This window comes from Panthera pardus, unplaced genomic scaffold (assembly GCF_024362965.1).
Source record: "Panthera pardus isolate Hobbes unplaced genomic scaffold, ASM2436296v1 HiC_scaffold_1, whole genome shotgun sequence".
In the NCBI taxonomy this organism is placed as follows: domain Eukaryota; kingdom Metazoa; phylum Chordata; class Mammalia; order Carnivora; family Felidae; genus Panthera; species Panthera pardus.
The window spans coordinates 83,339,785-83,366,694 of NW_026526654.1; the positions used below are offsets into that span (position 1 = coordinate 83,339,785).

Sequence of the window (26,910 nt, forward strand, 5' to 3'; positions counted from 1 at the left end):
CAAACAAGGGGACTGACAGCAACTATACTTCAAGATCTTGCCATCAAGTAAAAATAGTCAGTATTTTACCACGTTTTAATTTGGGAACATTTTACCGTCACTGTTAAGCCACAAACTCAGGTGAGAAAACTTTCAAATCAAGGTATAACTGAGACAACCATCATACAAGCATGCGTATATTTAAAATGTGGATCTAATCCTCAAATAGACTGTACAAAATAAAACAAACCAGCGTCCAAAAAGCAACAGGATTAAGAAGTAACAGCTAAGATAATAGACTTTACTTTTTTCCCTGGAATAATTTCATCATTCAATCAAACGAAGCTTTGCAAATAGTTATCAAAACTGGCTACAAATGTTCTTAATTAAAAGTACCATGCGTTAAGGTCAAAACAATCCTGCAACTAATGAACCTGACATTGAACTGTTTAAAAGCTCACTATCAATAGCCCAATTTTCCAAACTCTGACATGATAGATGTTCAGTTGCACTTCTAGCCTAAATAATAAAAGCTATTTAGTAGTCAACTTAAATACTGGCTAGTTGAAATTCCCACTCTTCTATATATTTTAAATCACACGAACTTTCCAATGGCTAAAATAAAATGAATGTCTTTGCAATCCTAAACCATAACATTGTATGTGTTACCACACAGACGTACCTTTGGCCAAAATATTCTCTATGACATGTCACATCCTGTTTTTAAAAGCCTCCAAAAAGATAATCCACAGTATTCCTGCTTAATTTATTTGCCTAGAATATCAGGATAAACAAAAATTTTCTTTCTGTAGCTTAAGTCCCTCAGTGTTTCAGATTCAAAACTCCATTTAATCAAACATTCCCATTTCCTCAGATTGATACCAAAAAATATCGTTAACTTTTTAAGGTAAAAATTGGTAATTATCAAAGCATATCACAATATTAACCATAACCCAAAATAGTAATTATTCACAGATCTAGTAAAATATACACTAATCAAATTAAGTTCAATTTAGTCCTATTAGTTTCACGCCACAAATGCAAACTACCTTTGCAAAAATGAAACAGCCCAAATGCCAAAAGGTTTACTTGAAAGAAATGTTTATAACCCCATGTGAAAAAAGGGTACTTGGATTCATACTCAGCAAAATCCTATGCTGACCTCGCAGGGTGTTCTAATTCTTGCTGGAAACAAATAGCAGTAAAATTTCTTCTATACTTTAAAAAATTGTTCTGTGAAGTGTGGTGACAAATAAAAACGGAATCAATAAGGATATTGATGTTAATTGCCAGAACTGATTCCTTCACAAACCCTGTTTTCACAACAGCAACCCCTTATAATTAGGGGAATTAAAAGTTGCTGAACTCAACAATCCCTTCAGTTAAACCAACAGACCCCTCATAGAGCTGTCCAACGCTGCCCAAACTATCCATCCTTTAGTCGAATCAGTCAGTTTCATGAATTGTAGGATTTATCTTCAAGTCCAGTGCTGACTCAGAGGGTAGCTTGTTCCCTAGAGAAAACAACCAACAAAAATCAGAACAGCTACTGCTCATATGCTCTTTCAACACCCAAGTGGAAAGGACAACTTATTGGGTCCAAAAAATAGTTCAACTTCCTTTCAACTACAGGAGTAGCCAATAAACTGAAGGCAGCTATGTGCCATAGGCAGGTCTTGGTTAAAGCTTTCACTCAGTTACAGCAAAGGAATGTTAAATAGATTAAAAAGCTTAAATTTTCTCAGCTATCACACAAACCATAGGGTTTCTCACTCAAGAAGAAATTTACAGGGTATACAAATGAAAAGTATTCCAAGGGCCAAAGCTGTTGTTTTGTTCTAATCTTTGAAGAGCTGCTTTCCGTGTGTGTGTGTGTGTGTGTGTGTGTGTGTGTGTGTGTGTGTGAGAGAGACAGAGAGACAGAGAGACAGAGAGACAGAGAGAGACACAGAGACAGAGAGAGAGAAGTGGGGAGAAATTAAATGTCTCCACCCAGAAGTAGTCTACATGTCTTAGGGCAGCTTTGCTTAATGACATACATAAAAAACTAATGAAGTGTTACAAAATTCCTTAAATGCAAGATCCTCAGTCACTAGTTAGAGAAAATATTCTGAATCAAAAGATAAAAAGAGTAACATGTGCTGTCTCAAGACTTGTAATAGTGGGTTGCCCTATTATTTCTGAAACCAAAAAATCAACACGGACAGCTTTTGAGCTTCAAGATTTACCACAACAAACCCAGGGGGCCTTTCCACTTCAGGAGTCAGGGGTTTTGTCTACAAATAGTATGCTATTATGGAAGTGGGAGGGAAAATACTCAGTTTAGAAAGGCAGCCAGAGAGCTCAAGCTAATTTCAGAACACAGAAATGTCATTTTGTCCTTCCACATGAATTAGATTAAAAGATTCTCGTAAAACAAATGTTAGTCAAGACCGTCTCCAGAAAGAATCATGAAGGTGACAGATAAAACTTTTCATTTTTTCAAATGTATTAATTCCGTTATTTATTCAAGTATGGGGGAAAAATTCAAATAAAAAAATTTCCCTGGTCATTTCCAAGTTGTAGTGTGAAAATTCTTGATTCTCAACCAAGAATCTCAGTACCTGAGGACTCAGATGTATGGAGGACAAAACTGGTAGTTAACTACACAGTGCCTCAACATGGTGCTCATTCACATACAAGCATCTGACACTTTGGTAATTTGTGGGGTTTTTCTTTGCTTTGGTTTGGCATTAACGTCTTACTGATTCCTCGCTTTCCCAGCCTTTCTCAGAGAAGAGTTAAGCCCTAACGAGCTACAACACTCTTTGCACATCATGAACAGTACCTGTTGTATACTGTCCTTGGGAGAATGCACAAAACAGTCACTCAAATCATCTTCTGTATTCTGTGGTTCAGATGAGGAATCTCAGCCGAGTAAAGTTCCAACCCTCCCACCTTCCTTAAGTATGTACATGTTAAGTTTTCGCCTATTGAGAAATCAGGCCTTCTGGGCCGGTGGTTTTCAAACCACCTTCATCAAGTAAAACCCTAGGCTTCCAGAGAAGCTCCAGGGTTGTGCAAATTTTGATTTGAAATTCTTTCATCTATTTTTTTCAGTATTTATTAAATCGATAATAAAATCACAAATGCAGGTCCAAATAGTGTGCATTCCTTTTTTAACATACTAGAGATTATCACCAACATACTTAATTTGTGTTGGGTTACAACATTTTCACGGAGACTCCAGAATAAAGCCTCTCCTGTCACCTTTCTCTCTCTCCATACACACACACAAACACACACACACACACACACACACACACACACACACACAGATGGATTTTTTATTAGGAAGGTGGTGACTCTGCAGTAATCTTTATTAAAATTAAAATATAGAATAAATTAAATATAGAATAAATAAAATATATATTAAAATATATAAAATTAAAATATATAAAATATATAATATATAAAATAAATAAAACATAGAATAAAATTAAAATATAGAATTAAAAAATATAGAAAAGGAGATTAAGGTAAGAAGAGTAATTATTCCTTCACTCACCAATTTCAAGCTATTGTGTTCAACCAAGTACCACACAGACTTGTTATTCTCACCGAAGAACTTCATGAATACATTTTAAAACCCAGACCCTGGAGGGGCGCCTGGGTGGCTCAGTCGGTTAAGCGTCTGATTTCGGCTCAGGTCAAGATCTCACGGTTTGTGAGATCCAGCCCCACGTGGGGCTCTGTGCTGACAGCTCAGGGCCAGGGTGGAGCCTGCCTCTGATTATGTATCTCCCTCTCTCTGCCCTTCCCCCACTTATGGTCTGTTTCTCTCTCTCTCAAAAATAAATAAAACATTAAAAAAAAAAAACTAAAAAAAAACAAAAAAAACACAAGACTCTGGAAAGCCAGTGTTATCACTTTAATAATTTTTGGTTTGGAGATGGTATATAGACTTCCCAAGCGTTCTGCTGCTTTAAAACAAGGTTTGAAAACCACTGTTCGAAGTTCTAATTAAGGTTTGGTATTCTAGATTCACAGGCGCCCTGGGGGTAGAAATGGTAATTAAGACTTAAGTTTTTGATGCCTGCTAGTTCCTGCTGTCTGTACTCCAAACCACCTTCCCAGTCCTACCTCCTACTGGGCTCCTCTCCCCACATTCTGACAACCCTCAAAAAACAATGTGTCAAAGTTGGGAGTGCTACTGGCAAACAAAATTGGTAAAGATTTTAAGAGAGTGTTACCAGGTATTTTAAATATATGGAAAATTGATCTACCTCAGTGCCATTTTTCATTAATTTTTCTAAGTTCCTGCCCGATCTGACCTTTTCCACTTGCCTAGTAATTTTATATTTTTAGAGATTTTCAGTAATCTGTACACCCAACGTGGGGCTCGAACTCATGACCTTGAAATCAAGAGCCACATGCTCAACTGAGACAGCCAGGCACCCCTTGCCTAGCAATTTTAACCTTCAAATGAAATCGTACTCTTCTGATATTTCAAGATGAAATCTCACATCACTGGCATTACACAAATGGCAGACTCCAAAGATATTTCTTGGAAAGATAAGTGACAGAGAAACTCTGCATAACAAAAGCAGTGACTAAGAGCCTAAGGTGGAGACCAAAAATTATCCACAACATCTAATGATAGTAGTTTAAAGGGTCCTGTGGAATCACTGCACACCAGCACCGACAGGTACCAACACACTGCTTGGACGCACAGCTTGTTTTAAGAAAACAAAACAAAGTGCCAACTATTTAAAAACAAAAACGCCCTAGCCTAGAGACCCTAACTTAGCCTCTCCAAGGAAACTCCATGGACTTGTTCACAATCAGAATTTCAGGATGATGCCTTAATGCCAACAGAAGCCTGCTCCAAGGCTATGCTTAAACATCACACCTGAGATTTTCTTCACATCCATTTAGTCTTTACCTATCAGACTGAAGTACTTTTTGAAAGTTCACTAACGTCAGAGCATTTCTAGATTATACTACTCAACCGGTTGAAACAAACAGGGAAAAACAAACAAAAAAACTTCACAGATTCTCAGCTGTGTTTCAAATGTTTACAGCAATCATATCCATCTTTTAAAACCCATCTCTGGGGCGCCTAGGGGGCTCAGTCGGTTGAGCGTCCGACTTCAGCTCAGGTAGTGGTGTTGCAGTTCGTGAGTTCGAGCCCCGCGTCGGGCTCTGTGCTGACAGCTCAGAGCCTGGAGCCTGCTTCAGAGCCCTCTCTCTCTGCCCCTTCCCTCATGCTCCGTCTCTGTCTCAAAAATAAACAAACATTAAAAAAAAAATTTTAAACCCATCTCAAATATTTCCTATTCCATGAACCTTTCTTTTCTGAACACTTTCATTCAAATCAGATAAAATCTCACCTTTCTTCAAATTTCTGGCATTTTGAGCTTTTTTTTCTTTAGGAGTAAAAAGGTAGATGTCAGAACCTCCTGTGACATCTCTAAAAACTCCAGATGTGGAGTTTCTGATTCAGTAGGTCTCAGATGGGGACAGGGAAGGCTGTACTTTGAAAGCACCACAGATTCATCTGTAACTACATATGAAACACTGGAAACACTGCATGAGACTGAGCAATGAGCAAGGTTTCAGAAATTCAAGAAACAAGACCCAGTCTCGATCTCAAGAAGCTCACGCACACTGTCATAAGCCCATTAACGTGCTCAGAATTTTCCAATTTTAAAATTTACTCCAGGTCTCCATGTGTGATCACAATAATGGATAAAATGTTAAAAAGGCCTCCAGAAGCATTCAACTTTAGTGGAGAAAACATATATAAAACATAGACAAAATTTTTTAAGTATATTATGAGATACTCAAACACTCGAGAAGCACAGGGATGGTATATTTTCGTAATGACCAGAGAAGTAGAAACGGCTTTGGGGAAAAAAGAGGCATTTGACCTGATCAGTTAAAAATAGGCAAGACCTCAAGAAACCGAAAAGCATTCCCGGCAGACTAAGGCCAACGCAAGGGCACAGGGATGGGGCAAAAAAAGCTGAACACATTCAAATACATATTCAAATACAGATTCTCAAACATATTCTCTCTTTATAACAGAGATCCTCCCTCCATGAGGTAGAATTAAAAGGATGAGGCTTATTTCATCAGAAAAGCAAGCAGTAGTGTTTAAATAGTAATCTTCCATTGTTTTAATTTTTAAAATATTCACTTAGCATCTAAACATTGTTCCTGCCACAAGGGAGTTTATGTTCCAATGGCCATAAAAGAGGACGACCCTCATCCTGATTCAAACAAAAGCAAAACTTCAAATTGTAATGAGTCCTGACAAGCAAGGAAATAGGACAAGATGGAAAATAATGGTGGGAAACTTTGTTTACGTTAGTCAAAGGCCTTTCTTTGTGCCATTTTAGCTGACACCTAAGAGAAGAAAAGAACCAGCCCCAGAAAAAACAGGTGGAGGAAGCAACATATGCAAAGAGTCTGAGCCAAAAAGAGCCTGAGGTACGTGAAGACCAGCAAGGCTGGAACTGGTTACACACTGGGGAGGAGAAAGGGGGACATTCAGAGAAGCGCACAACATGCAAACTATGTAAGCCATAGTAAGCAGCTGGGATTTTATTCTACTGACAATGAGACGTGACCTCATTTATATTTAAGATTACTTTTACTTTTAAATGAGAAATGAACTGCAGGGACAGACCAATTAGGCTGTTTAACTCAAACACCAAAGAGGCGGTGATGGCCTGGTCCAAGGATGGAGGCAGTATATACCAGAGATAGCATATGCGAGTTGAACTGAGTGCATTACTAATCAACTGGCCGTGGAGAGCGAAAGGAAGAGAGCACAGATGCATGCTAAGCTTCGTACTCAAGCATCTTTCGGAGCATGATGACAGATTTACCCAACTTCCTGTAAGCCTGAACTCAGCAAACAGAATGCAGGATAATCAGAAGAATCAATAAATTCTGAAATGAACTGAAGTTCAAGAGAAGTAAGGAGGTATTCTTCTAAAGTAATTAAGAGATTCTGAAATGGCTTAGCTAGCTTAAGAGGAAAATGAAGCTGGAGAAGTGACTTAAGCAGTTTAGGATCCTGGCTACCTATAACGTTTCACAACATTATAAAACGTATAAATTCACATGCACACAGATAATACGTCCATAACAATCACACCCAAATTCCAAAAACAGAAAATTTTAAGACAATGTTACTTTAATTATAAATGTACGTGACTCAAAGTATCTGAAGGAGGAAAAAGTCCTCCTGCTCTACCTCCTGGTAAAAAGACTAGCATTTCTCCACTGTCCCTAACCCCCTAAAGCACTGGTTCCTAACCAGGAAGGGACATGAGAATGGCCAGACAGGCTGTCTAAAAACAGACATGTGCAAAATGAGAAGGGAGAGGGAGGGAGGATCTGAGTGCGAAACCGGAATGGCAGGTTTAGGGTGGGTCTAGGTCGCATATTTTTTAAAACCGCCCTGGGAAGTGTCCATACACATCCTCAGCTCATCTTTAAAAGATTAACACTGATTCAAGCTAATTTTCACACAACTTTAATTAGTAGCTTTTTTTAGTATTAATGGCTCAAGTCAAAACTCCTAAGTGTCAATTTCTCAAAACTTAAAAAACTGGTAAAATGTGTTATTTATTTTACCAAGTTTTAATGCCACGAAGTTAGAAGTAAATTACTTTTCAGGGGATAAAAGTTTTAAATTACAAATTTATTCTTTTTATACAAATACAGACAGAACACTTGAGAGCGCTCTCATCAGGGAGATTAGGTAGGCAAAAAAGACTATAAATCTGATTTTTGTTAGTGAAATGATGAGAACCCACTACACCTCTAACCTGATTTCACAACATCCTGAGATAGCCCTCAGTCTTCCTGCAGGAACAGATACAATGTCCGATCCACAAACTTGCAACAGACAAAATGCACACAAGCCACACAATATACCTCTCCTCCAAAAGGAGTCACAATTCCAAGAATAAGACAGTCATAATTTCCAAAAATTAGGAAAGCATGCAATTGAGCAAACCTCAAAACTCCCTCCTTCTCTATAGAAGAGATTAAAATGTATAACCAATTGTTAAATAATACTATGTGAGGTAACATGAATAAAATGGAATATAAGCATTTTTCACACACACACACACACACACACACACACACACACACACACACACACACACTGTAGAACTATAAATCAGGCAAGGAAAGAAAACTCCACCCTGTATAGTGTCTTTTATTCGAATTGTTTAGGTATGTAAGTTATTAATAGAATTTCTCCCACTGTTTTTACTTCACAATTACTAAAAGCAACCATCCGAAGTTACTATCTATGATTCTTCCAATTACACCAATATATCTGCCTTTATTTACAATTACTGGTTTCAAATTCTCATTTTCTAGTTTAACAATAAGCATTCTGAATATCTGTTAACTTACTCAAAACGGGTGAAAAAAAAAGAGAGAGAGAGAGAGAGCGAGCGAGCGAGAGAGAGAACAATATTTTAACCTGTAAATTCAGGTAGAAGTTTTGGACTGGGACTAACCTAAAAACTCATTCTATAAAACAGATAGGAAATATGTACACTCACAGACCTACATATTATTACTTAATAATAAGGGCATGATTTCACCTTACATCTTACATATATATTATTCTCCTAACAGATTACACCTTTCACCCAAGATAATAAAAGCAAGTATTTTGAACAATTTTGTGGATAAAGGTTATACGTGCCAGAACTCAAATTAATAAAAGTGAATATCTTACCTAAAAACTTACTGATTCTTTTTTTTTTTTTTTTTACTTTTTAAGATTTATTTTTGAGCGAAAGAGAGAGAGTAAGTGAGCATGAACAGGGGAGGGGCAGAGAGACAGGGAAACCCAGAATCCAAAGCAGGCTCCAGGTCCTGAGCTGTCCACAATGAACCCGACGCCGGGTTGGAACTCACAAACCATGAGGGATTGTGACTTAAGCTGAAGTCAGACGCTTAACGAACTGAGCCACCCAGGCGCCCCTTACTCTGATTCTTAAGACATATAAGATCTAAATTTGTAGATATTATGTTTTTATGCCTAGGGAAATTAAATTCCCAGTGAAGTCTGTATTTCATAGATTTTTTTTTTTAATGTTTACTTATTTACTTTGAGAGAGGGAGAGAGAGCAAGAGAGCATGCGCACCCGAGCAGGGCAGGGGCGAGGGCAGGGGCAGGGAGGAGAGAGAATCCCAGGCAGGCTCCACTCTGTCAGCGCACAGCCCAATTGCAGGATTTGCTCCCTGGAGTCATGAGATCACGCCCTCAGCTGAAACCAAGAGTCACAGGCTCAATGGACTGAGCCATCAGGCAGCCTCGTAGATTTCTTTTTGAATTGAAGGTAGCAGAGCTTCACATCCTACACGCAAATACATCGCACATAGAGTGGACCAGAATCAAATCATCGGCTACCAATGGAACTCTTTTTAAAAAGTATGACGAAACGATTTTCTTCTCTTTAATAAAGTCCAAAATCTAGACTCATGGTAAACTGTACCTTGGATTCAAAGAACCTCTAGTACTTGGGGTATACCTGATTTTGCCACCCTTCAGTATCTACCTTAAGCCTTCTAATATACTAACAGTAGAAGAAACCTGAATCTTCTTTTTAAAGACTCCATCAAAAAAAATTTTTTTTGATTTAAAAATTATTTGAGTAAGACCATGAAGACATCACATGTATTCTTTTTCATTCTTTTAAGAAGTATATAAAGAAACAGCAGTATTTTTACTTGTAAGAAAATATAAAGAAAAAGCACAAAATGTTTCTCTAACTACTGGATTACCCTTCAGTTATAAAAATTATATTTGATTAAAAGTACAAATATTTTCTCTTCATTACATTACACAATAAAAAAGTTGCAACACACTCCAAAAAGCTTTCCTTATTATGGTTTTTTTTCTTTTTTTATAGTTTATTTATTTTTGAGAGACAGAGCATGAGCGGGGAAGGGGTAGAGAGAGACACAGAATCCGAAGAAGGCTCCAGGCTCTGAGCTGTCAGCACAGAGCCCGATGCAGGGCTCGAACTCACACACCTTGAGATCATGACCTGAGGGGAAGTCAAAAGTTTAACTGACTGAGCCACCCAGGGGCCCCCTTTATTGTTTTTTTTAATGTAAGTAACCTTTAATAGAAGCCATACGGATCGAGCCAAAATAAATATAACTCAGTTTCCATCTCTGGTTTTCTCCTAACATCTAGAAAATTTTGGCAAGTGATTTATATAATCATACTTCATTTTGACTGATTATATATATACCTGTAATAAAAAGTATCTGGACTACCTGGCTATTAGAAACACTCAAAGCAGTGAAAAATCTGTTAAGTACCCTACAGCTGCCTCTCAAAATGTACTTAATCTCATTTGTACCAAAGTTAGGAAAACACAGTTGAGTTCCAATGATGAATTCGACCCGAGTCCCATCAGCTACACACTCTTACAAATTTGATGGAGACCACGACCTGCACACCTGTTTTGTTTCCCATGTCTACAAACTGTATTCATCCCTTTGGCCTACCTTCAGCCTTACCTCTACCAACAGCCTTATTTCCATGAGTTTTCATTCATCAATTTGACAAATGTTATTACAATATAGACTACGTGTAAACTACAGTATCTAAACCTCTAAAAATGTGAATACCTTATCCACGTTTTCACAAACTACTCTTAGGGTATGAATTGTAATTTTAAGAGCTATATACTATACTAGATAGCCTGTATAGTAACTCACTTGGGTATAGGTTAACTTAATTTGATCCCTATACTATTTGAAGAAACAGAACGGTGACCTGCCTGTTCCTAAACCTGGCCAAATGATCTGAAACGGTAGGACCTTCCCTAGCCTCTACAATGGTGGCAATCTTTTAAATCGTAACACTTAGATTATTTAAACAAAGGGTTGAAACAATATGGGGAGAGGGCAAATATTTCATAACAAACCTAACTTTTCTGGATCAAAAGAACCATTTTTTTCTTCCCAAGTGATAGCGAATGTCTATGAACAAATGGTGTTTTTCATTCATAGTGACAAATTATGTTTGCACTGTTTACAAACAAGAATCTTACTCCAAGACAAGTGTGTCTGCTTCTAAAAAATTATAGATAGTCACAAAAATAATAAGATTGATACCAGTTACTAGAATTTTAGCTCTGTGTTTCTTTCCAATGAATAAAAACTAATGCCAAATTTAAAACAAAAATTGAAATTTGACTTCAAGAAAATGTTGTGATTGAATCAATAAACATCTCTCTTATTTCTCTAGCATAAATAACAATTTAGTTGGTCTCTACATAAAAACTTTAAAGCATACATACTAAAATGCAATGTGTGAACAAAAGATATCTGATTACTGATTCAAGATCCATGAGGTTTAAAATTTTAAAGAGCCATGGTACTTATGCTTTTCATTTTTCGGGCATTCTGAAAAATTAGATGTATTACAATAATTAACTTACAATATTTTTGCCCCATTACCAATACTAAAGTGGAAGAAATCCCCACTGCCCAGTTTGTTTGTTTTATTGTGTTTATGATCTTGAATGAGCTTCAGAACCCCTGTAACAATTAATTCAATGCATACTTATCACTTCAGTCATCCAGAACATAGTCGTGAGCTAGAAAAGCAAAACTAAACTCAAAGGATAATTTAAAGCCCATATACCTTATTCACAGGCAACAATTCAAGTCCCTAAGTCAGTGTGTTTCTTTTTAAGTTTATCTGAGAGACAGAGCGTGCACATGTACATGCATGGGAGCTGCAGACACACAAGGGGGGAGGGGCAGAGGGAGAGAGAGAATCCCAAGCAGGCTCCCCGATGACAGTGCAGAGCTCAACGCGGGGCTCGATCTCACCAACTGTGAGATCATGACCTGAGCTGAAGTCAAGAGTCCTATGCTTAACCCACTGAGCCACCCAGGCGCCCCTCAAAGTCTTTTTCTTTGAAAAAAAAGTACTGGCATCAAAAAATGTATGTGTGCTCTCAGCCTTCGGCTCTTTCCTTCCTCCTAAGGAAAAGAAAGGGGTTATAAGAAAAAAAGGAGAGGGGCGCCTGGGTGGCTCAGTCAACTGAACGTCCAACTCTTGATTTTGGCTCAGGTCACGCATGATCCCAGGGTCATGGGATGGAGCCCAGGGGCTCACTGAGTGTGGAGGCTGCTTGGAATTCTCTTTCTCTTTCTCTCTCTCTCTCTCTCTCTCTCCCCCCCCCCCCCCACTTGTGTGCACTAAGGGGAAAGAAGACGGCACAGAGCACTAAGAGCAGTGGTTCTCAAAATGGCTTCCCAGGAAAAGCAATCTTATCAGCATCGCGTGGAAACACATCAGAAAAGTCAATCGTCCAGCTCCCCCAGACCTATGAAGTCAGAAACTCTGAGGATGGGACTCGGCAAGGGTAGGTTTTAACAGGCACTCCGGGGGATCATGATGGGCTCTCAAATTTGAGAACCAGTACCCTCATGGTAGAGATACTGAGAGCACCACACTGCCACCAATAAAAAGCCAGTAAGAACTCACTAAGTGGTTCAAATAAACTTGCCCGAGTTGTCCATTCAGGGCACTGAACTCAGGCACTTTAACAGACTCAGTGAGCAAGAAAAAGGCCTTACCTTCAAGGAGTTACGGGGGTGAGAGGACAACGGAAAGGCAAAGAATCTGAGTCATTGCTTAACTTGAAACAAACTGCTCACAAACTCTGATACCTGAAGGGTATCGATTGTATTCTGGTTCAGTGCCTTCACCGAGGCACACGGAGCTGACCAAGAGTCACCAAAAAAAGGTAATAGTTGATCCGAAGCAAGAAAGGACTACAAGTTTTAGAAGTCTTTCCGTGAAAAACTGCTGAAGATCTCAAGTTCTGACAATTAAAGCTTCTGATAGGAAAAAAATCAAGTATGCCAGAAAGCTTCATTCCCTGTCATGCTAGATAAATCACTTATTGTAGCTTCTTTGCCAATTTCCTTAAAATAGATCTCAGAGATGCAAATAAGATAATGCCCCCAAATGTATACGCAGGAGACAACCAGGATCAACTGTTAAAATTTTACATCCAAAGGCTGGCGAACGTAACCGCACTGCTTAGAAACACAGAAGCTCCTGTTTGGGTGGACAGTCATCACAGGACACGAGGCAGTTTCCAGGCTCGTCCCTACAACTTCCCACTGATGCTCCTCCTCTCCCAGCTGACTAGAGTGATGCCTAGAAACCACTTGATCTGGGTCCTTAACTGACTACGTGGAAAAGAGCATCTCGGATGACCTGAATATCTGGCCTGGACTATCACAAAAGCAAGAAATAAATATTGGTCATATAAAGCCCTTACGGTTCGGATGTCTGTTTCAGCAGTTAGCCTACCACCACCCCACAAACAGTGGGCGATAAGATGACAATCCATAGTAACTACAGCCTAGAGGGCAGTTTGGGGGACAATGATTGTATTAGCATCCTACTCATCTGTACTGTTTTCTTTAAGGTCCAAAACCCCTCAAAGGGAGCATTAACGACTAGTTACTACTTATAGGAATACTAATCTAAAATCTGGGAACCGCATCTAAAATACAGGAAGATATTTATGAACTCATGAGGAAGTATGTCATTTCGGACATATCAATGTGTAAGAGATTCGTGACTAAAAAAATCCGGAACTAATAAACATCATCACCATAAACATGCAGTCCACATCTGAGTGTTTGCTAGTATTTATGTTTAGGCTTTACAAGCCTCTGTGCACTGGGGTTTTAAAACAGATACATCTCTTAATTCCTCTCTTTTCTAGGCCCCTTCCCACATGCTCTACTCAGACTGTACATCTGAAAGGCAGAGAAGAGTAAGAAAACAGATGACTTTCATATATGAATTTGACTAGTCAAGCAGAGAAGAATCAGGGAAAATTCAAGATATAGAAGAGGCTGCAACCATTCAAGTCGTTCCTGTAGAATTAGGGGACTAGTCCTAACTAGACATATAACACACGGCACGGTAATTTTATTCACACACACACACACACACACACTCTCCCTCGCTGAGTACCTACCAGGACCACTGAACCAAAAGGTTAAAGAAGAAATGATCCTGAGCTCTCGACCCATTTGAATTAAAGGGACAAGGTTGGGAGGTGAGAGGCCGACTTGTAGCTTTCTACATTCAGCTGGGAATCAGGAGTGTTCTTGGGCATTCAACTAATCTATGTTCTCTCTGCCTCAGTTCATCCAGAACCATTACAAAACCCTGATTCACCAGATGCTAATCTTACACTACTGAAACAAAACTCCCCTCATCTCCCCCTACGATACAAACGCAGCCTTGGTGGGATTTTCATGTACACAGACCAGGTCAAGGAAGTCCGATGCCTTTTGAAGTCCCTGTTAGGTCTAGTACAGAAATCAAACTCTTCCCTCCTTTTGCTACCTATGCCCCATCACTGTGTTCATTTTTGACTCCTTTTAGTGTACCTATCTCCTGTAGATCCACGTGTCACAAAACAACACAATTTTCAGCTAGAAAGACTTTTAAATTCATCGAATGTTCTCTTCTCATAGAAATGAAGGTGCTACAACACTGGGATCAAAGGGTGTGTGCCAAAAGCCACACAGCTACTTTACTGTAACTAGCGCCATGTTCTAAGGGCAATCAAGTCCTGATCCAAGGAAAGCGGCCAAAGAGCAGCAGGGACGTTGCTGCAGTTGTAGACTACTGAACTTATAATGGAAGGGAACCCCGGCCCACTCCCATCCAGCCCCTACCCCACAGGTAAGGGACAAGTCAGCCAATACATGAGATTTAAACAGGAAGTCCGCAACAGGAACTCTCAAACCTAACAGGAGGTATTAAGCAGGGATTCCCCAACCAGTAGAACATCTACTGGTAACTATGAAACCTTACCTGACAGGTCTCCAAGCCAGCTGCAGCAGCCACATCCCCCTCTGCGCCATTAACGTCTCGCCTCAGTTTCCTGAAATTCCCAACTGGGAAGGGAATATAGGCCCGCAGGCACTCCCAACCCAGTTATGGCTCTACGGTTCTACGGTTAGTAATCTTCCCTGGGACATCACCATCTGTAGCATTATACATGCATACAAAGAGCAGTTTCCATCTAGGACGAGCTCAACGTTACAGGCCAATGAAACGGTCCTCTTCACAAAAACCTCAGAGAGCCCTGATCTTAACTATATATTTTTATTTCATTTTTTAATATACAAAGTAATCCCAATTAGAAAACCTGGAAAGCTTTGAGTGATTCTGCTGAACATACCTGAAAAACAAAGTCGTTACAAAAAAATGGAAAACATGCAATATAAAAATAATACTTATAAATATTTTCACTGGTTTTAGCACCTCAAAACACAAAGTGACTCTAGTTCTGATACAGTCAAACTTTCAACAGGCACACTGCTGTTCTCATAGGACCATTTGCATCTATGTTCTCTCGAACGTTTGCAGTTTTAAGAAGTTTTCAAAGACGTTTACGAAATCATTAAAATTCACTGTATTTGAGAGACACTGACCAATGAAAACATTTCTTCTCAAGACAAAAGTGAAGCTTAAATGAGTAAGCACTTCCTAGGCACTATCTATATGCCTAAATTTGTGCTAGATAAGAAATGACATGGCCCTTCTTAAGGAATCTGTAATATGCTTAGGAAATCCAGATTGATATTTTTACAAATTAGAATAGTTTCATGCCAAACTACCTCTATTGTTATTAAGTATAAAAATAATCCAGAGAAATCAGTTCAGACTGAAATATCAAAATAAAATCATGGTAGAATTACTTGACTGACCCACAGAATCCATTTAATAGTAGACTTCTGGAAAATAATTATAGGAAAACCTACTCAGAGTAACATCCTATAAAAACCATGGTGATGTTTAAGAATTACATACGTATTTTTTTATAATTTTATTTTCAGTAATTATACCATTGAATACAACATAAAATAGTCTAAAATGATAGAGTATGAAGTTTTTAATGCCTTCAGAGATTTCAATGTAGAGCCTAAGATACACAGCAAAATTTTAAATATGAACTTAGGTATTCACCACTGGCAAGACCAGAGTCTCAACCTATCAGCAGAGTTTCCTATTTTCCCAAAGGTACACACACTTCTTAGCTGGGTATCAGAGTAGTGATACAGCTAACTGGGCAGACATATCTGTGGATTTAACTTTATCCACAGTAGTGTTCCAGCCACAAGGACTTAGAAGAGTTCGTAACTTCTGACCTATACAATTTGTTCGTTTTAATAATATACCCCAGCTTGTCCTCTCTCTTGTTTTTCAGTCATACAAACTGATCAGTTATATGGACACACACATACATACAACTCGTCCCAAAAAGAAAATACCTAAAAGGGCTATCACGTAGAAAAGATTTTGACTTACTCCATTAAACACAAAGAGAAAGGACTAGGACTAGTGGACAAAAGAGAAGACAGAGTTTAGTTCAGTGTTAAGATATCATTCTTTTCTATTCGAGCTTTTCAAAGGTACCTTGAGCTACCTTGCTTGGCCAACGAATTCCTTACTACTTTAAGTGACAAAGCAGAAGCTAGATGATAATCTGTCAAGAAAGTCACTTCTAAACCAGCACAAGGCTCAATTATATCAACCCCAGAAAGTTCCACCTAGATCAATGACCAGTATCAGATTGTTCCAGAAACCAACTACTACGCAAATGAAATGAATGAAGGAAGGCTCCATTTGTTCGTGTATGGTATGAAATGCCACAGAGCTAATGAATCACAGAACTTTATCATTTTTTAGCGTAGAACTTTAAGAAAAAATCTTCTTACTCAAACCTTTCGACATTACAAAAACAACTATTCTTGCTTAAGCACCATTTGATATATTTACATAAAATTATATATATGATGTTCAGTATTTTTTTAAATAAATGGTGAAAATGTGTTAATTTCCCCCTTTTCCTTTCCTGTCACCTTCTTCCCCCATACACTGACCAAGCTCAAGAATAAACAAAACTAGCTAATTTTATCCATCAATTTGGCACCCTCATTTCAAAAAACTAGATCTAAAAACTTATTTTCTTGAGATTTTTCTATAATATTACAATACAATGTACAACAAATGCAATTATTTAAAAATGGTAAGTTTGGTATAATAATTAAATGCTTCTCCCCAATCAACCACCTGACATTTGCCATAATAATTCACAATAAAAATATCTAATGGTCCAAAAATCTGCACCATTCTCATCTTAAAGAAATGAATTATTTGAAAATCCTGAAAGTCAGGTACGGCTCTCTTCATCATTCATAAATTGCTGATGGCATTTCCAAATTCAAGAACTCCCTCTGTCCCTCCCAAGTGTCCACACGCAATCAAGGGGCTCAAGAGATGCTCAAATCTGGACTCCCAATTGTGCATTAAACCACCAGATACACCAGCACACTGCCCAGAAACGTATGCTCCTGTCGGTACCTGTCTTAAAATCACTTTCAAATGGACTGGAGTTAATACTGAGGCAATTAAACTTGAAGTGCAGCAAGATTTAGATTACTCAGCCTACTATCAAGGCAAGAAATATACTCTTAGGAAAAATTCTGATTCAAAAAGAGTCAGCAATTAGCTCTCATGACAAAATTATTTTTCATGGCACAAAAAAAAACATCAACTATCATTTCATGCACTTAGTGCAGTCATATTTTCATTTCTAAAGATCTATTCAAAAATTTCACCTAAAGCAAGACCTACTGGGAAAAAAATAGATCTTTAACTGTCACTTTCGAAATATTCTTACTAAAATACAGTCTGGAAATAAATTTTGCTAAGTGTGTGTTAAGCCGGCGGCTCTTAACTTTCAGAAGGTTGTGCTTCTCCCAGAAGAAAAATAATACATCTTGTGACCAGAGAAAAATACATGTTTCGAAATAAAAATATGCATATAACTGTAAGGGTTCTCAAAGACAATGAAGTCCAAGTGGAGCGCCATAAACCCAAATACTCCTTTAACAGCTATTCATAGAAGATACTTAGAATGTACCTAGCTACTGTTCTTAGGTTAAATGTGCATACAACAGCTAAGCCTGTAGATTCTCGATTTCTTAAAGGAGAATAAAATGGCTACGTGTACAATTCAATGGAAACCTAATGTGTGCTGTACATTGTTAGCAATGTAACTACCCTTTAAACCTAATTAGTTCTGAATAAATTCAAATAACTTTTGTATAAAATTTTACTTCGTATATTAAAGCTTTTTCAAAATGCAAATCAGGTTTTAAAAGTGATGAAAACACATTTTAAAGCAAAAAAAACTTTTTCACTCCAGATCTACTGTGTTTCCAGGCATGCTTTGATTCCTTCTAATTTGAAGAAATTCAAATCTAATTACCTACTTAATTTTGTTCAAACATTTTTACATCTTGGGCCAAAAGATGTATTTAAATATGTATTTTTTTCACCTATGATGAAAATGACATTGCTATAGTTTACATTTGTGTGCCAAAATTTTTAAGGATTCGTGTTTTTTAGGGGAAAACACAGTAACTTGACATATTTTCAAGGGCAATCATTTCTAAACTAGAAATAAAAGAGAAAATGAAACTTTATCAACTGAAAATTATTAACAGATTACATCTACAGTAGACAAGAAGCATCAGAGATAAATTAAATCACCACTAAGGTAGATACATAAGCTCTACCCCTTTTTTGATTCTACAACTTTAAAGTGGAAATACCAAAATCCTTTCCCGGGCCTTGAAAAAAAGAACATTTGTGGGTAAGAAGTGATGGAAGACACTGAAGGGACACGTAATTTTTTTCTCTTTGTTCATCTCCAGAAAGTGTTAAGCCATTAACTAAAAGGAGAAAATATGAAGAAATAATAAATGCAAAACCACTCATCATTCCAGTATTTGTGGAAAATACTTTAGCTTATTAGTTAGTTGATTTTCATTTGAATGAAAAATAATTTTTAAATAAGAGGTATTCAGGAACACATTTAATATGATACACTGACCCATTTCCAATGGTTCCAGACAGGAATTACTTTCATTAATAAGAAGTAAAATGACCTTTTTAATGTTAGAGCTATATAGAACCATACATAGTTTCGCAGTTAATGTAACATTTTAAATTAATTAATTTCATCTTAAATTTAGGTTGCGATACCCAATTGAGACCAATGAAACACCCACCTACACAAAAGCTAATACCTACTAAAGAGCTGAAAGAAGTACCACAGCATTAATAAAATTTTTAACTAAAAGCTTTCAAGATCTAAAATTTTCTCTGACATTTTAACTCTTTGAATATTTAAAAGGCCTATTTTTTTTTTTTTTTAATGGCAAGCTTGAACTAGTCTGATCACAGGTGTGAACAAAATATTTACTTTTGAAACAAGAGAAGATGTGTTGTTAGGCCAAAATAAATTGGCACTTCATTAAGAGAGTCAATGTTTTCTGATTGGCATAAGGACACCATTCTTGTGGGTGCTTTATGAAACACTGCTCAGAAGTCTGGACGATCTTTAAGAAATTTTACGTGCGCAGCTGACACGTAGATTATGTTCATGTAAACAACGTGAACACACCTCAATGGGAGAAAAATCATAGCGTATTACTTACAAGTAAAACTTTTAGGCTACCAGGGATATTCAACTGTGACACTGCTCTCTACGGAAGAAGGGAAAATGTTTACAAATTCAACTGAACCTAGAAAGAGCCAAAGTAGAAGAAAAGGTAAGGGGACAGGTGAGGGGGAGGGAGTTGAAAGGGAAGGGGAGAGGAGTAGGAAGAAAGAGAGCGAGAGAGAAAAAAGGTGGCAGAAGGAGGCTCTGATAAAAGCCTGGCAACACAAGGTTATTCCGCCTCTAAGTGCACCTGATACTTTATACGCTCTGTTCCATAGAATTATCAGCATCTTCTCTCATTCTGCATCTCAAAAAGATCCTTGATTTCAATGGCGGTATCGAAACCAATGATCCATCTCACTAACTGGATTAAGCTCTGGAGGCAGAACTAGTTCCAGGCTGATCCAGGTGGACTTTTTGGCTTCCATTAGTATATCCGTAATTCATTTTGTTTCTGTTTTTTGAAACATTCAAGGCTAAGTGGTCATTATCCGGCATAGGTTCTAGAAACATAATCTGTGTGAGCAGTTCAAACAGTTTATCAACACAACATAACCTATTTTATCACTTAATATAAATTCAACATAATTCTCCATACCTTGGTTTCCTAATTAAGGTACAGAGTAGTAGGGAGGGCTGATGTTATTTATCCAAGAAGTTTTTCATATTGTTGTATTAAAATAAATGTTAATGTGATGGAGTGCAAAAGTTGCATTAATTTTTAAAATGAAAGAGGGGACTTCAAAGAAAATGGTTCACAAAGGGTCACTGTGAACTACACCTCAGGACCCCTGGTGTACAAATGCATTTGCTCAAATTCTTCTGCCATTATGGGTAAATGCGGGGGAAAAAAAGTACGACTTTCTCTACCTCGATGACCCCTGATGCATTTCTTTCCTACTACTGTTTACACTTCACCCAATTTGAAACTACTACAACAGATTTATAATCAAACACCGGAAAGGCAATACATCTAAACTTACATTTAGAATGATACAGAATTATTTTTTTGAAATTTCCTATGAAATTAAGAGTTTGAAGCATATATACATATGAATATTCTATTTCTGATGTTTTTACAGAAGCTTTTGAATGAAACAGCATTATTACGGACTTTAAAAAATAGGGAAATACTATGGTCCAAGTAGATCTTTTGTATAAGAAACCATTTTCTCCTTTAAATTTGTGTGCTTTTACACATGCTCATATATAATTTTTGTTCATATTTAAATTTTGCTTTAAAATTTTCAACTACAAATTTGATCTATGGTACCAAAACTGACAACACAAAACCCATAATGTGTCCAAATGTGAACCGTTCAAGTATACAATCTCAGTTCTGACTAACTAATAGCAAATGGTGTTTACGGATATGTTCTCTGGAACTCACTGGAAATAGTCACTCAACTTACCTGGTGCTAAGCCAGCAGCAGCAGGACTTCCCAGGGACGGGTGAGAGAAAACTTGAGAGAAGGCAGACATATTTGACTGGGACACGTTACTCAGCCTGGAGGTTGATCCTCCTTTAGGAATAAACTCGCTTGCAGTAGGATTTGGTGTCTATTTAAAAATCAAATATAGTAAGTTAACACACTTTAAGCCCAAAAAAGACATTGAATCTACTAGGCATTATTCCACAGTGCTTTATTTACTGAGTAAAAGATTCTATTGAAAGGACTTACAGCATTTCTAATTTCCACACTCTGGGGTGGTACAATCACATTTCTTGAAGGAAACGTTTTAATCAAATTTGAGGATTTTAACCACTGCAGTTGCAGAATTTAACCCCAGAAAACGTAAAATTTGCCTTGATTGTCAAATACCCATCATACCAAACTATCCTAACACATTTTAGAGAAGTGGGAGGTTGAGACTACCTCAAAACTGAGCAACAAGTTTCAAGTTTAATATCTTTAAACCACTTCTACCAGGATAAAGGTCAAAAGTGCCTTTATTCCAGAATTAATCATTTTCTTTTTCATAAGTACTTAAGCTATTTCCCCAATAATACGGTGCCATGTATTTAAGTGACAGAGTAAAGCCAAGAAAGACATTTAAGAACAAGGAAAATATGGGAAGAATCAAGATATAAGAAAAATGTACCAGAGGCTCCAATGCTTTCAATGCCTACAAGTATCACATGTAACTTCTGTTATATTTCAAATATTTTACTGTGAGATCACAGGCATATTTTACAGTGAGATCACATGGAAAAAAATTTTCTTCACAGTTGTACTATGCTGCAACATTTTAGTTATTCAATGGCATGGTAACGTTTGGCTTTAAGAACTACTGGAACATTATGAGACTGTACATCAAATTCACAAACGGTCTCTATCTTGTCCATGAAGAACAAATGAATATCCAAAATATTTTTCTGAGATGGTGACCATTTTCAATTCTAAATGCCTAAGCATAATAAAGATTCATTAACGATATCATTTGAATTCAGCTTTCAAAAGGGTCAGCCAAGGAGATAATTTAGTATAATTCACACTTCGGCCCACATTTCATGTGTACGTACAAACTAAGTTTAAAACACACTGAATCATGAATTTAATTACTTAGAGAATTTAATTACGCAAAGCATTTAATCACTTAAAAATCTTTTAGAACTGGTCATTAGAATGTAAAAATGCATTCCCACAGAAGGCAGAAAATAAGACGACGGACTAATTCCTGTATACCCCAAGAACAACTTCCCTATTCAGTAGGAACGACACTTCAACCTGATAAATTAGAGTTCAAATGATTAGATTTGGAAGATTACAGCCAATAGGCTGACCTAAATTTAAACTCTAAGACAAATGAGAGTTTACCAGTTACATACCGGCTAACATTAAAGTGATAAAATGTAGAGAAAATGTTAATCTGGGTTTAATTAAAACATACTGAAGAATGAACCTCCTTTACTGCCACATCTAAGACATGAAATTCTGAAGGAAAAAAAAAAAAACAAAGGAAGAAGAAGAGGAAGAGGAGGAGGAGGAGGAGGAATCAGGCCTGATCCGAAATATATTTTCCAAAGGGAAAAAAAAAAAATTCCTCTTCTACCACTTTTATATATTTATTTTTATTTTTTAAAACTTCCAAAGTCTAAAGTTTTCAAAAATAGTGGCATGTTCTTTAAAAGTATGATCAATTCCTTAATTTCTGGGGTAGAAAAGAAGTCCATGCATTTTACTAACACACTAATCCCTAGTTACAAGGAACACATGGCTACTAACAGGATCACTTCAGAGCTCTAACAATGTGTTTCAGTTCATCTTAAACCTATTTTAGAAGGTAAGAGTCAAGATAAAAGCAAAGTGTATCTTGGTAAAAGAGTCCAGAGTGCCTAAAAGAGATGGAGACATCAGGACTACAAGATTACTAAGAGACAGCAAATTTGGACAAAGAAAATTACACGTGTATACAAAAACTTTTAGTGGCATACTCCTGAGAAATAGGTATTACTCATTTTCCATGTCAGTTAGACCTTATATTTACTATGAATAACAGACTACCTGATTTCAAAGCTGAGCTTCTCTAAATTAATTTAAATTCAATTAATTATTTTAAATTAATTTTAAAGCCGACTTTGAAAGGTTTCTTACAAAGGAGAAAAGGATGGAAATAATCATTCCACCGTTCCCAAACAAATCATATATAAAATGTCATTATAACAAATGAGAGAGCCTCCAAATCTATTATAATAGAAATTATTTAAATTAATGTTAACTATGAAAGTTTACACACTAAACTGCAACCTTCAGAGATTCAACAGTCACAGTGGCAAAAAAACTACCTCACAGTGAATTTTAATTAAGAAGTGAAGAGAAAAATCTAAAATCTTCCCTCCTTTCTCTTTCCTGATTTAAGATGGCAAGGCAATTCCCTTGAGTGGATGGGGTGAGAGTTGGTTTTATTCAACTCTGAGTATTTGAGATTAGAGAAAAAGTAAACGGATTTAAATGTCAGAAAAAACAATTACACAGGATTTAGGTGTAACACAAAAAAACCCACTACGTTTAGGAATAAGAGAATAGAGCTATTATTATTAACAGACAATGTAAATTCTTAGAACTATCAGAAATATTTCAAGTATTAATTAAAAATTATAGTAATAATGAGAATACTTTTTTATTATGCAATTACTTAACTACCATTAAAGGTTAGATTCTTGAAATGGCTTTAATTTGGGGGGGTTAAGGGATAAAGATGGGTTTTAGAAAGTGACAAAACAGCACAGGAACCCACTTTGAACATGTTTAAAAAAATAATTTTCTCAACAGTAAGGCAAAACTGGTTAACTAAAACCAGTATCACCTTAAAATTAAATATCTGTTCATCAGAAAATAAAGTTTCTTTTAGCTTTAAGAGGTGAAGGCTGCATCTAAAGACTCAAGGACTTGGGTTGTAAAAATTTTCTAACTTCAACAACACTAAAGAGAATAAAAAGTTTTATTACTCCTGCTCTAGGATTTACATAATCCTTACGTAACTATCCAAATATGTTCCTGTAGTATCAACTTTGTTTTTTGATATACAGATAATTATATTGATATTCATAATTTTATTTCTAATTTTTATTCATATTTTAAACCCTGATTTTCAGCAAACTTTAAACAGTTCTAAATGCACACTTGAAAAAAATTTTTAGTCAAGTAAGACTTTGGGAGAATTTATCAAGAAAAATAGAGTTTTAGGTTCTCATATACTTAAATTTGTATTGCAACTTTCATGCCAAAAACAACCAAGTGCTTTTTATAAATTGACACCATCCCCCAACATTTACCTGTAATCCCTACCTGTATTCTCTAAACAAAAATAGACTAAATCAAGCCCTAACCTTTAGCTTCAAAAGCACTGTTGTAACTATTTTAAAAGATTTTTTAATTTTTTTTTAATTGGGGGGGGGGGTGGCGGGTAGAGAAAGGGTGAGAGCGAATCCCAGGCATACTCCCCACCTCTGTTAGCGCAGAGCCCAACACAGGGTTCAAACTCACAAACCCTGAGATCATGACCACAGCAGAAATCAAGAGGCGTAACTGAGCCACCCAGGCAGCCCTGTTATTATATTTTAAATAAAACAGTAATTAACATTTCAATGTAGACATCCCACCCAACCAAAATGATAGAGTATTTCCTTAACTTACAGGGTTTTTCACAAATGAAGTAATTTTCTGATGAGGTTTCTAACTCGGGTTTTTGTTTTTGTTTTTTTAAGTTTATTTATTTTGAGAGAGAGAGGGAGAGAGAGGGAGAGAGCACATGCAGGGGGAGGAGTAGAGAGAGAGGATACCAAGCAGGCTCCACACTGACAGCATAGAACCCGAGTCAGGGCCCGAACCCACGAACAGTGAGATCATGACCTGAAGCCAAAACCAAGAGTTGGACACTTAACCGACTGAGCCACCCAGGCGCCCCAATAGCTCATTCGTGTTCAACACAATTTTATGCTTTTCTACTATTATAGGATTCCATGGAAACTGCTACTCTTAAAGTAAAATTCAGATTTTTAAGACTCTGCTGGACTCCACTATAAACAGAACAGTTACTTAAGACCACAATAAATCAGTCCCATAAATTAAGGGACTAATTTAATAAATAGTGCAAAACAAAATGACAAGTGCCACCATTAAAATAGGTTTTTATGTGGTAGAAATGTGGTAGAAAAACAGGAAGATTATATTAAATGAAAATAGAGCACAAACTCTTACATACTGTTTCACTGCAAATATGTCAAAAAGGTCTGTAAGAAAGTTACCCTAAGGTGGTATGATGTATGATAAGAAACCACTACTGTTCCTGAATATTGGTCGGATTTTTAAAAATTACATAATAAGCCCATAAAAACCCATAAAATACCTTCCATGATACATTCCTTATAATGAACTCAATTTGCTTTATTTGTCTAATGGCTTAAGTTTTTATCAGTAATCTTTCTACTTTCTAAACGAAACATGACCTGCTTTTTCTTAACAGTTTTATTTAGATATAACTGACATATAAACACAGTGCACATTTTCTTAAGTTTATTTATTTTGAGAGACAAGCACGCACAAGTGGGGCAGGGCACAGACAGAGACAGAGACAGAGAGAGAGACAGAAACAGAGGAGAGAATCCCAAGCAGGCTATGCATTGTTAACGAGCGATGTGAGATCACAACCTGAGCCACAATCAAGAGTCAGGACACTTAACCGACCGACTGAGCCACCCAGGTGCCCCTAAACTGCACATATTTAAAATATAACCTCTTTGAAACTCTGGTCACAGGCAGAAACCGGGAAACAATTACCCAAATCAAGATAATGAATATATCCATGATGCCCAAATGTTGCCACAAACTTCGTTTGAATTCCTCCCTCCCATTCCTCTCTACTCCCCTACTTTGGTCTCGAGGCAACCACAGATCAGCTTTCTGTCACTATAGATTAATCTACCTTTTCTAGAATTTAATATGAATGAATCTTACACACATATACATGCAGGTTTTTTTTGCGAGCTTCTTTCACTTGGCAACATTAAGATTCATCCATGTTACTGACCCCACCAATATTTCATTCCTTTTTTACTGCTAGTATTTCATAATATCCATACACCACAATTTGTTTATCCTTTCATCCAATGGACAAAGGTGGTTTCCAGTTTGGGGCTATTAAAAACAAAGCTACAAAGAGAACGCTCAGGTACAAGTCGTTGTGTAGACCTATTTCATTACTCTTGGGAAAGTGCCCATTAGTGAATGGCTTGGACACACAGTATGTGTATATATAACCTTTTTAAAAAATTGGTACGCTATTGGGCACCTGGGTGGCTCAGTTCGTTAAGCGACCGACTTCAGCTCAGGTCATGATCTTGCGGTCTTTGGGTTCGAGCCCCACATCAGGCTCTGTGCTGACAGCACAGGCACTGGAGCCTGCTTCAGATTCTGACTCCCTCTCTTTGCCCTTCCCTTGCTCGCTCTCTGTCTCTCTCTCTCAAAAATAAACATTAAAAAAAATTGTTTAATTGGTAAGCTGTTTTACAAAGTAGTGCTACTATCTTAATATATCCACCAGCACTCTGTGGAAAGATCAAGTTGCTCTACATACTCGTGAACGTGAGCTTTGGTCAGATTTTTATATTTTAGACATTTTAATAGATGTATCTCATTGTGGTTTTAATTTGCATTCCCCAATGACTTACTTAATGGCCACTCTGTATCTTCTACTGTGAAATGTCTGTTCACACTTTTTGACCATTTTTATTGATTTTTTGTTTTCTGTTGTGGAATTTGACAGTTCTGGATAGACATCCTTGGTCTATGTGTTATACAAATATTTTCTCCAGGTCTATGAT

General features: G+C 37.0%; 1 protein-coding gene across 6 annotated transcripts in view; it reads right to left on the minus strand.

The window, feature by feature from the left end:
- The window catches only part of PAN3 (poly(A) specific ribonuclease subunit PAN3), a 131,147-nt gene that overhangs the window by 52,776 nt on the left and 51,461 nt on the right, over positions 1 to 26,910 (minus strand). For all 6 annotated transcript variants that reach the window (XM_053900675.1, XM_053900674.1, XM_053900671.1 and 3 more), the window contains one exon: positions 20,999 to 21,146. In XM_053900675.1, the coding sequence (XP_053756650.1) occupies positions 20,999 to 21,146 (148 nt within the window). The remainder of the gene's footprint in view (positions 1 to 20,998; positions 21,147 to 26,910) is intronic.